General features: G+C 44.1%; 1 protein-coding gene across 9 annotated transcripts in view; it reads right to left on the reverse strand.

Moving 5' to 3' along the window:
* Nucleotides 1–1,167: 1,167 nt before the first annotated feature.
* The window catches only part of ptprsb (protein tyrosine phosphatase receptor type Sb), a 101,589-nt gene continuing 90,071 nt past the window's right edge, over nt 1,168–12,685 (reverse strand). For all 9 annotated transcript variants that reach the window (XM_031806640.1, XM_031806635.1, XM_031806636.1 and 6 more), the window contains 6 exons: nt 12,491–12,669; nt 9,825–9,951; nt 9,604–9,729; nt 8,590–8,744; nt 4,467–4,602; nt 1,168–4,009 (listed from right to left, as the gene is read on the reverse strand). In XM_031806640.1, coding sequence (XP_031662500.1) covers nt 3,941–4,009; nt 4,467–4,602; nt 8,590–8,744; nt 9,604–9,729; nt 9,825–9,951; nt 12,491–12,669 — 792 coding nt within the window. In that variant the 3' untranslated portion in view covers nt 1,168–3,940. The remainder of the gene's footprint in view (nt 4,010–4,466; nt 4,603–8,589; nt 8,745–9,603; nt 9,730–9,824; nt 9,952–12,490; nt 12,670–12,685) is intronic.

Raw genomic sequence — 12,685 nt, forward strand, 5'->3', positions numbered from 1 at the left:
GGCATGTAGCCTACATGTTGGGGCTCACCTTTACCAGTTGGGGCGGCATGTAGCCTACATGTTGGGGCTCACCTTTTCCAGTTGGAGTGGCATGTAGCCTACATGTTGGGGCTCACCTTTACCAGTTGGGGCGGCATGTAGCCTACATGTTGGGGCTCACCTTTACCAGTTGGGGCGGCATGTAGCCTACATGTTGGGGCTCACCTTTTCCAGTTGGAGTGGCATGTAGCCTACATGTTGGGGCTCACCTTTACCAGTTGGGGTGGCATGTAGCCTACATGTTGGGGCGGCATGTAGCCTACATGTTTGGGCTCACCTTTACCAGTTGGGGTGGCATGTAGCCTACATGTTGGGGCTCACCTTTACCAGTTGGGGCGGCATGTAGCCTACATGTTGGTGCTCACCTTTACCAGTTGGGGCGGCATGTAGCCTACATGTTGGGGCTCACCTTTACCAGTTGGGGCGGCATGTAGCCTACATGTTGGGGCTCACCTTTACCAGTTGGGGCGGCATGTAGCCTACATGTTGGGGCTCACCTTTTCCAGTTGGAGTGGCATGTAGCCTACATGTTGGGGCTCACCTTTACCAGTTGGGGCGGCATGTAGCCTACATGTTGGGGCTCACCTTTACCAGTTGGGGCGGCATGTAGCCTACATGTTTGGGCTCACCTTTTCCAGTTGGGGTGGCATGTAGCCTACATGTTGGGGCTCACCTTTACCAGTTGGGGCGGCATGTAGCCTACATGTTGGAGCTCACCTTTACCAGTTGGGGTGGCATGTAGCCTACATGTTGGGGCGGCAGGTAGCCTAGTGGTTAGAGTGTTGGGCCAGTAACCGAAAGGTTGCTGGATTGAATCCCTGAGCGGACAAGGTAAAAATCTGTCGTTCTGCCCCTGAACAAGGCAGTTAACCCACTGTTCCCCAGTAGGCAGCCATTGTAAATAAGAATTTGTTCTTAACTGACTTGCCTAGTAAAATAAATTGAAATGTTCTTTCTGGATAGGTAGTTGGACACCACCTAGTGGAGAAAGATACACTTCACACCTTTCTTCTTGAAAAGTATCTCATCACAAAGGCTTCTGCGGTGTTATCTTCCTATACTTTTACAGTGTATAATTTGCAGCGAGTTGTCAGACAATCACAAACAATGACAGAGGAACCAAATGACTCATTATGCTGTATCTCCAATCATCCTGCTTTTAATACAAAGTCAACATACAATACTATCTACAACCAGGGTTTTAAAGAAAATAACAGTTACTAGGTAACAGGATATATGTGATGCCATAGAAACTGGCCCTTACTTGATGTCACATGTTTAGTCTGTGGGTCTTTCATTTCAGGTATATTTATATTTTAATCATTAAAATGTTAAGTCACACCAGATAAACTTTTGGACCCAACTTAAATTTCATATTCGGATAACTTAATTGTTAAATACTTTCCCCATCATTTGTCCCAAAATGCTATCATATACTCCTTCGATCTATAGTAGCACACTATAATTGAACAGTGTAGCATAGACTTTCAACAACTACTGTACTTTCCTCGACCGTTTAAACTCTCTATCTATGCCGCCGTATTGGCGATCGGATCGTACCACTTTAGCTATGATAATGGGGGCGGGGGAGTCACTGAACTGAAACTAGGTCTGGCTCTAAGTCTCTATCTATGAGGACATCAGTATCAAATAGCACTCTACAAAGAGTGCTGTACACATTGTACTAAAGCAAATAAAAAAGACAATTAAAAAAACATTGACGATATCATACAGTAAAATTGGCTTGCCAAGTAAACAACATCTCATTGGTTATATTCGGTTATTTTCCCAAATAAAACTATGAATAAACAAATCAACCAATAGTAAAAAAATCAGGTCTTAATAACAGTAACAAAATAGAATGATAATAAATATTTTAAAAAATCATATCAAATAAATATTTGACAAAGTCAACAATTACAATAAGGCTCTTTTTTTAAACAATAAATAATGATGCGTGCTGTACTGTATGTAAGCCTTATGCTCAGGCCTATGTACTGGACTATAAAGAACTCTATACGTCAGACGGTATGTACAGTTCAAGTTCATGTACGATAAACCATACTGTGCTCTACAATCACGACGTATCTGGGGAAGCAGATTATAGTACATCAAATCAATAAGAGAAGAGGACAACATCTCAAGGGATGGTGGGGAATGTCGGAGTGGATTTGAGGTGAAAGCATCGGGTTGTGTCGTTCGTTTTTTTTTTCGTCTGCACAGTAAGACTACGAGCAGAGAGAAACCGGAGCGAAGATGTAAAGAGCCACTGTGAGCCGAGGGAGGGACTGAGAGGAAGAGAGTGGGTTGAGTTTGAGTTCAAACCTCTTTCTTCTACTCTCAACCCGTTGGGATTTACATTGTTTAACAAGCAAAACTAATTTCATCCAAAGCATCTCGCGGTTAACACACATATTCAGTACCATATACGTAGCCCCAAGCAGGAATTTAACCCACAACCTTCATGCTGTCATAACCCGGCTCCAACCCACTGAGCCATCAGGACCATTCCAATGTATAGTGACAATTCAAATAGGTGTTCAAATAGGTTCAATAGGTGTAAGCTTCAAATAGGTGTAAGCTACATCATGACACTCAATGCTTAGCTCAGGTACATGGGATACAGCCTAAGCTGCAGAGAACCAACCAGGTGAAACACAAGGCAAAGACACTGAACCACAATGAATAGGATCCTTACAATTGTTTCTGCAGAAGCTGGAAATTGACCCCAAAAAAAGACCATTATTTGAAATTCTGTTCATTCATCGAAATGGCCCTCCAAGAAAAATATAGACAACATTCAATTCATACATGGGACCTCCTGAAATGACTGGCTGGGATTGACATGGAATTGCCTAATCTGTGTTTAACCTTTACTGTCATTAGGTTATGAAATTAGATGTCAGCAATAGCAAGTAAGCATGGATGACTAAACATTGACTTGTAATAATATTGATCCCCACTTGGAGTAGGGTGAAGTTGCCCCCAGACACTGATCAAGGTCAATTTAGCTTTTTCAACCAAATGGTTTAGGTTACAATTTAAGGATGGTAAACTGATTCTAGATCTGTGAGTTTACTGCTCATGTATTGTAAGCTGGATGTACAGATAGTAGGGCACCATTCCTCCTCATCAGAGGTCAAAGTACATTTTCCATCTGCCCAGGAACAGCGTGGTTTCTCTTGGCACTGTGGGTAGGAGAGTCTGGCGTCCAATCACGGACATGCAGCTCAAACCGTCCCTCTAGTCCTACTTTGATGTCTAGGACTTAGGTTTAGTACTCTGTCTAAAACTGTGCTCAGGTTAAAGCCAGGACTAGCTCTGGCAGCAACAGACACCAGAATGCAGAACGACAGACACATGAAAACGTTCACCTTTGCACTTTCACACCTCATACACTTAACCCATAGATAGAAAGATCATAACACAAAAACCCATTTAGGGTGCAGCAAATATCCAGGCTTTTTGTGTCCTTGTATTTTTTTACACACACATATCACAACTCCTGTTTCTGAAGCAGTTTTTGTTTTTCACTGGTTTCATTTTTGAAATAGCTGACCACAACACACACAGGTATTATAAGTCCTCCACATTTTGAACACTGAGGTAAGAAGAATAAGCAGGATTACACATGTAGTTGTCTGTCTCCGACTCCCAACACACCCTTTCCAGATCTTTCCTGAGAGCGCAGGTTTTCTTTGACATTCATCTAGTTGTTGTTTTGTTTGTTGCTGATGTTCTTGTAATAATTACTCCTTGTTAGTAGTGTCGTCCCTCAGGTGGGATTTAAGGTTCATTGTTTTGTCGTTTTCCAGCCTGCTTCTCTCGTTGGTTGTTCCTTGTTTCTCTGTGGACCTCTATCTGAGCAGAAGGAAGGAGGGATGACAGTTCCTCTCCTCTCTTAGGTTGCATAGTGGTCAAAACTCCCCAGGTACTCCAGGGCAGCCTGGTAGGAGAACTGGTACTCATCCTGAACAAAAATAAAGAATAGACAGATTTCTGTCTAATGCAGTATATTGATAACTGACATGGACATGTAGCTAGTGTAGCTAGTGAGGTGGTCTGCTATCTCTATGAATGAATGGAAAAAAAAACATCTAGCAATATCTGTCCATTTCTCAACAAACCATTTTATAATTGGAGAGGTCATCAGTGTGTCTGGGAAGTCTACCTCCGTCTGCACAGTGGCAGGGCGTTGTGTCTGTGAAACCTACCTCCTTCTGCACCATGGCAGGGTGTTGTGTCTGTGAAGCCTACCTCCGTCTGCCCCATGGCAGGGCGTTGTGTCTGTGAAGCCTACCTCCGTCTGCACCATGGCAGGGTGTTGTGTCTGTGAAGCCTACCTCCGTCTGCACCATAGTAGGGCGTTGTGTCTGAAGCCTACCTCCGTCTGCCCCATGGCAGGGCGTTGTGTCTGTGAAGCCTACCTCCGTCTGCACCATAGCAGGGCGTTGTGTCCTCAGCATCTTCACTGTCTGGAAGATGTCCACAGCTCCCTCGTAACGCATCCTCTCCAGAACAATGCTCAGAGTGATGAAGACTCCAGTTCGCCCTACACCCGCACTGCACACACACACACACACACACACACACACGGGTCAAACAAATACCAGCTCTGAACTTACCAATATGTCAGCCAGACTACTATTTTGTATTTTATTTCACCTTTATTTAACCAGGTAGGCCAGTTGAGAACAAGTTCTCATTTACAACTGTGACCTGGCCAAGATAAAGCATAGCAGTGCAGTGCGACAAAAACAACAATACAGAGTTACACATAAACAAACATACAGTCAATAAAACAATAGAAAAAGCTATGTAGAAGATTAGGGAGGTATAAGGCGGGTGTTGGAGGCTATTTTGTAAATGACATCGCCGAAGTCAAGGTTCGATAGGATAGTCAGTTTTACGAGGGTATGTTTGGCAGCATGAGTGAAGGATGCTTTGTTGCGAAATAGGAAGCCAATTCTAGATTACATTTTGGATTGGAGATGCTTCATGTGAGTCTGGAAGGAGAGTTTACAGTCTAACCAGACACCTAGGTATTTGTAGTTGTCCACATATTCTAAGTCAGAGCCGTCCAGAGTAGTGATGCTAGTCGGGTGTGTGGGTGCAGGCAGCAATCAGTTGAAGAGCATGCATTTAGTTTTACTAGTATTTAAAAGCAGTTGGAGGCCACGGAAGGAGTGTTGTATGGTATTGATGCTCGTTTGGATGCTTGTTAACACAGTGTCCAAAGAAGGGCCAGATGTATGCAGAATGGTGTCGTCTGCGGAGAGGTGGATCAGAGAATCACAAGCAGCAAGAGCGACATCATTGATATACAGAGAAAAGAGTCGGCCTGAGAATTGAACCCTGTGGCACCCCCATAGAGAATGTCAGAGGTCCAGGCCCTCTGATTTGACACACTGAACTCTATCTGACAAGTAGTTTGTGAACCAGGCGAGGCAGTCATTTGAGAAACCAAGGCTATTGAGTCTGCCGATAAGAATGTGGTGATTGATAGAGTCGAAAAAGCTGGCCAGGTCGATGAAGACGGCTGCACAGTACTGTTTTTTATCGATGGCGGTTATGATATCGTTTAGGACCTTGAGCGTGGACGAGGTGCACCCATGACCAGCTCGGAAACCAGATTGCATAGTGGAGAAGGTTCGGTGTGATTCAAAATGGTCTGTGATCTGTTTGTTAACTTGCCTTTCAAAGATTTTAGAAAGGCAGGGCAGGATTGATATACAGTTGAAGTCGGAAGTTTACACACACTTAACTTGTTTTTCAACCACTTCACAAATGTCTTGTTAACAAACTATAGTTTAGGCAAGTCGGTTAGGACATGTACTTTGTGAATGACACAAGTAATTTTTCCAACAATTGTTTACAGACAGATTATTTCACTTATAATTCACTGTATTACAATTCCAGTGAATTTGAAGTTTACTGAGTTGACTGTGCCTTTAAACAGCTTGGAAAATTCCATAAAATTATGTCATGGCTTTAGAAGCTTCTGTTAGGATAATTGACATAATTTGAGTCAATTGGAGGTGTACCTGTGGATGCATTTCAAGGCCTACCTTCAAACTCTGTGCCTCTCTTCTTGACATCATGGGAAAATCAAAAGAAGTCAGCCAAGACCTCATAAAAACAATTGCAGACCTCCACAAGTCTGGTTCATCCTTGGGAGCAATTTCCAAACACCTGAAGGTACCACCTTCATCTGTACAAACAATGGTACGCAAGTGTAAACACCATGGGATCATGCAACCGTCATACCACTCAGGAAGGAGACACGTTCTGTCTCCCAGAGATGAACGTACTTTGGTGCGAAAAGGGCAAATCAATCCCAGAACAACAGCAAAGAACCTTGTGAAGATGCTGGAGGAAACAGGTACAAAGGTATCTATATCCACAGTAAAACGAGTCCTATATCGACATAACCTGAAAGGCCGCCCAGCAAGGAAGAAGCTACTGCTCCAAAACCGCCATAAAAAAAGCCAGACTACGGATTTCAACTGCACATGGGGACAAAGATCATACTTTCTGGAGTTATGGCCTTTGGTCTGATGAAACAAAAATATAACTGTTAACCATAATGACCATCATTATGATTGGATTGAAGTTCAAGCGTGGTTGTAAATGGGTCTTCCAAATGGACAGTGACCCCAAGCATACTTCCAAGGTTGTGGCAAAATGGCTTAAGGACAACAAAGTCAAGGAATTGTGTGGGCATCACAAAGCCCTGACCTCAATCCTCTAGAAAATGCCTGGCTACCCCTAGGCGTGTTAAGCATATCCCAGTTTAGGTCACCTAACAGTGCGAACTCTGAAGATATATGGGGGGCGATCAATTCACATATGGTGTCCAGGGCACAGCTGGGAGCTGAGGGGGGTCTATAACAAGTGGTAACGGTGAGAGACTTGTTTCTGGAAAGGTGGATTTTGAAAAGTAGAAGCTGAAATTGTTTGGGCACAGACCTGGATAGTATGACAGAGCTCTGCAGGCTAACTCCGCCGCCTTCGGCAGTTCTATCTTGTCGGAAAATGTAGTTGGGGATGGAAATTTCTGAATTTTTGGTGGCCTTCCTAAGCCAGGATTCAGACACGGCTAGGACATCAGGGTTGGTGGAGTGTGCTAGGGCAGTGAATAAAACAAACTTGGGGAGGAGGCTTCTGATGTTAACATGCATGAAACCAAGGCTTTTACGGTTACAGAAGTCAACAAATGAGAGCACCTGGGGAATAGGAGTGGTGCTGGGGGCTGCAGAGCATGGGTTAACCTCTCCATCACCAGAAGAACAGAGGAGGAGTAGGATAAGGGTACGGCTAAAGGCTATAAGAACTGGTCGTCTAGTGCGTTCGGAACAGAGTAAAAGGAGCAGATTTTTGAGCGTGGTAGAATAGATTCAAGGAATAATGTACAGACAAGAGTATGGTATGATGTGAGTACAGTGGAGGTAAACCTAGGTATTGAGTGACGATGAGAGGTTTTGTCTCTACAGGCACCAGTTAAGCCAGGTGTCGTCACCGCATGTGTCGGGGGTGGGACAAAAGGGCTATCTAAGGCATGTTGGGCAGGAATGGGGGCTCTACAGTGAAATAAGACAATAATAACTAACCAAAACAGCAGAAGACAGGGCATATTGACATTAGAGAGAGGCATGTGTAGCCGGGTGATCATAGGGTCCAATGAGCAGCAACAGGTGCATCAGGGAGCCGTTCAGTAGTCGCTACTACGCTAGCCGAGCTGGAGAAACGGCAATTCAGACAGCTAGCGGGCCAGAGATAGCAGATGGTCCTTCGGCGATGTTGCTATGGAAGAGCCTGTTGAAACCACCTCGGACGATTACGTCGGCAGACCAGTCGTGATGGATCGGCGGGGCTATGTGTCGGCAATAAAGGGCCCGGGCCAATTGGCAAAAGAGGTATTGTAGCCCAATTAGCTGGTAGACCTCTTCGGTTAGCTGGAAGATGGGCCTAGCTCAAGGCTAACTCAAGACTAACTGGTGCTTGCTTTGGGACAAAGGCGTTAGCCAGCAGTAGCCACTCAAATGCAGCTAGCTAGCTAGCTGGGATGATCCGGTGTAATGGACTAGGGCTTGTGGCAGGAATCTGGTGATGAGGTAGAGAAAAAGTTGTCCGATATGCTCTGGGTTGATATCGCGCTGGGCAGACTGGCAGGTATTGACCGAGCTGAAGCTGGCTGGTTTCCAAGTTAACGGTGAAGACCGCTAGCAGTGGCTAACTGACTACTAGCTACTAGCTAGTTAGCTGGCTAACTTCTGATGGGGGTTCTGATTCTAAAGTATAAAAATAGCAGATCCATACAACATTGGGTGAGGCGGGTTGCAGGAAAGTATATTCAGTTCGTAGATGGAAAGTGAGATTAAAATAAATACAAAATATACGATGAGGAAAACGACTATGTACAAGACGGGACAAGAGAAATACCGACTGCTACGCCATCTTGGAAAATCTTTATACAGCAGTAATGGAGAATAACAGATGTGTGAAGTCTATAAGGGCAATGCATTGTTAATCAAAACCTATAGCTATTACCTGCAGTGGACGCTGATTGGTCCGTCCTGACCAAACTGTTCCTTGGTTTTGTGCACCTGGCCAATGAAGTCGATGAAGCCCTCTCCAGATTTTGGAACTCCCTGCTCTGGCCAATCAGTGAACTGAAACTGACGAACTGTCCGCGATTGGCCATCCTGATGGGAGAGTGGAAGGAAGAAGAAGTGACATACACCCTTCCGTCCTCTTTATTGTTACCAGTAAACACTGCTCTCTGTACGTGATTGGAAAAGTGAATGCAAGATTTCCCTCCTACTGCTTTTACCAATCAAACTATTCTACTATCTATTCAGACAGAGTTCTGTTTTCTAGTAAGGTTGTAGGTCTGGTTCTGGTTTTTGACCACCTACCCTCCTCATCTTCTCTCTGTCTGATCTATGTGTGTATAAATCCTGTCTGCCTGGCTCTGGAGCCTGTCTGTCTGTAGCCAATTACATATTTTCTCTGCTCAGACAACCTGACTCCACAGAGATCAATACAACATCTGTTAATGGGCCGTCAGGACAGGCTTATCAACACACACACACACACACACACACACACACACACACACACACACACACACACACACACACACACACACAGAGAGGAGGGCAAGCACGCACACACACACACACACACAGAGAGGAGGGCAAGCACGCACACACACACAGAGAGGAGGGCAAGCATGCACACACACACACACACATGTTCAGGGCGTTCGGAGAGGACAGGGTTGACTAGAGTAATCTACGGTGGGTCGATTGAACATGCTAGCTGCCAGGGCCCTCACAAACTCCCCTGATAGATGGACAATAAGGGGGAGAGGTGACTGATTACAATATAAAATACCCTACAAAGGGGATAAGTAATTCGCAGTTACATTTACAACACACACACAAGCATAAATAGTCACGCGTCATTGACCTTGACTTGTCTGAGGAGGATAGAGAGTATTGTGGAAATGTTGCACACACAAAAACACTCTCACACACTCAGACTCACACACACACTCACCCTTGCGTCAGTGACTTTGAACTCTCTGAGGATGTACTGGGGCATGTTGTATTCAGCCATGGGATCCACTACAAAGTACTGGTACCTGGCTGAACGCTCCGCAGGCCAGTACTGATGGCACTTCTCCTGTAGAGACACACAAAGGAACAGAGATGGCACGTGTGTGCGTGTATGTGTGTGAGTAGGTGGGTGCTTGCGTGCATGTGTGTGCGTAACCTTACCCGTCCCATCTCTCTCAGTTTAGTGAGCATGACAACGATGGTAGAGTTGTGTTCCCACAGCATTCTCCAGAAGTCTTCTGTGGTCTCAGCCAGTGGACCCTGGGTGGCGATGTAACCTCTCTGCTGCCTATAACCACATGGACACAATCCTTAATTACAGTTTTTTTCGATTGCTAAACGACAGTGGACACAACTGGAGTCACATGTGCAAAACTCTAACTACAGTCTGCACAGCAGCAGTTCATGTGGACCAAACTCTAGTTAGTTTTTCATTGCTTGAACACAGTTTTCAAAACTCTACACACTTATCCCATGACTTTAACCACAACCTGCACAACACTGTGAACTTACAGCACTTTGTTCAAATGCTAACACACTGCTGTCAAAACGGTGAACCACACATTCAAAACGGAATAGATTTCAGCCTTGTGCCTTTCAAACACTGCTGATTGCAATTTCAGCTGAAAGGCTAATAAGCAGGTGTCTTGTTTTAGACTTGTTAGTGAACACACACACATATTACAGTATATATAGGTAGAGCTCAGAAAGACTCATTTTGGAAATGGAACAAGGAAGATGGGTTCGTGGAGGGAGAAGGGTGGCAGGGAGAGGGCGGATGCGTGGAGGAAGACAAAGAAGACAAAGAGCTGTTATTTCAGATGAAATAAGGGCTACACTTATAGACCATGTCGTGAACCATGGTCTCTCATTGAGAGAGGCAGGGTTGAGGGTGCAACCCAATCTGCAAAGATCCACAGTGGCATCTGTAATGCGAATTTTCCATCATGCAAACAGGTGAGAGTTACATCCTTACAGTAAATGAAAACATTACAGGAATCTATTTTGTATTGCAATTATAGAATATTTACACAGATATATAATTACAGTAAGTTTTACTGTAAAATATATTTTTACAACAGGACCCAAAGGCTGCCCCCAACAGGGGGAAGAGGAAAAATATTTTCAGATGCGCAGGAAAATGCTATTGTTGACATGGTTGCAACAATGCAATAAAACTGCGGGAGATTCAAGATAGAGTGCTGGCTGATAATGATATATTTGAAAATGTTAATTCTGTCAGCACAACAACTATTGCTCGAGTCCTAAAGAAACACCAAGTTACAATGAAACAGTTATACACTGTACCGTTCGAGAGAAACAGTGAACGGGTAAAAGAGCAAAGATACCAATATGTCCAGGTAAGACGTCTGAGGTTACGTACACAGCTATACAAAATATTTACAGTAAAAAAAAACACTAGCATTTCTACAGTAAAACTGTGCACTTACTGTTTTTCAGAGAGTAATGGAGGTGGAAGCACTAGAAAGACCACATTCATTTGTATTTATCGATGAAGCTGGATTTAACCTTGCCAAAACACGGCACAGAGGAAGGAATGTTATAGGTCAAAGGGCCACTGTGGAGGTTCCAGGCCAAAGGGGGGGAAATATCACCATGTGTGCTGCAATGGCCAATGATGGTTTGCTTCTCAACACACCACTCATTGGCCCATACAACACAGAAAGGCTTATAGCTTTCCTAGAACAGCTCTATGCTCAGCTAGTGCCAGCAGAACAGTGGGAGCCAGTAAGAAACCCCCAAGTTTTTGTCATAGTTTGCGATAACGTTGCTTTTCACAACTCTGCAGCTGTCACAGATTGGTTTGCAGCACATCACAGATTTATGGTTTTGTACCTGCCTGCATATTCACCCTTCCTCAACCCAATAGAGGAGTTTTTCTCTGCCTGGAGGTGGAAAGTGTTTGGTCACCACCCACATGACCAAATGTCTCTTTTGGAAGCCATGCGTGCCGGATGTGAGGACACGAGTCCAGAGGACTGCCAGGGATGGATAAGGCACTCCAGAAGGTTCTTCCCCAGGTGCATGGCAAGAGAAAACATTAGATGTGATGTTGAAGAAAACCTGTGGCCTGATGCTAGAGAGAGGCAGGATTAGCCCCTCAATTATTTGTTCGAATTACAGTATGTACTTTTAGTTTCTACCTTTTTTTTCTCATTACTGTAATTCCGTAAATTACTACAGACTATTGAAGCAAACTGCTAATTTTCATTTACCTTAAAGAATTGTTATGTTCTAAAAAAAAATATAAATCATGTGAAAGAATGTCACTCTTTTCTTTGAAGAAAAGATTACTTTGTATGAAGTCACTGAAATGGTTCAAACTGTAAAGATGAAAAGTTAGTATTTTCTGTATTGGTGATGCTAGTGTTTTTACTCTCAGTGTGTTCTGAGTGACAGTGTGTGTTATCTCAGTGAGGGTTGTGCATAATGTTTGGCTGCACTGAGCTTGTTTTGAGCCAAGTGTTAAGAGTTGTGTTGCTTGGAATGAGTTTTGCAGGTGATGTGAACTGTTTAGCTCAGGTGACTGTTGGTAGTGCAGACTGTAGTTAGAGTTTTGCACATGTGACTCCAGTTGTGCCCAATGTCATTTAGCAATCGAAAAAAACTGTAATAGACCATAAAGATAAAACTAGCAAGTTTAACATAGCTTATCAGACCTGGTCCAAGTCAAGATGGTGGACAGTTTGAGGCACAGATTAAACTTCCTAGGGTTTTATATCTATGCAAAAGCAATTTAGTAATGGAACAGTGTCTTGAATTGGGATGTCTATTCTACTATTTCTATTTCTATGGTTGAGACGTACCTGTATCCATCAATGTAGCTGGCGTTGATGTAGTCTGAGCCCTCCAGGCCTCTGATTGGCTGCAGACAGACACGGGTGGTCTCGTAGGGCATGATGTTGACCAGGCGGTTCTTGAACTTGTTACACGGCAGGTTGGCACTGACAAACCGAGACGTGTGGGCTTTTGTGTTGGCCAGACGCTGAAGGAGAGAGAGG

The sequence above is a fragment of the Oncorhynchus kisutch genome, linkage group LG27 (genome assembly GCF_002021735.2).
Source record: "Oncorhynchus kisutch isolate 150728-3 linkage group LG27, Okis_V2, whole genome shotgun sequence".
Classification (NCBI taxonomy): domain Eukaryota; kingdom Metazoa; phylum Chordata; class Actinopteri; order Salmoniformes; family Salmonidae; genus Oncorhynchus; species Oncorhynchus kisutch.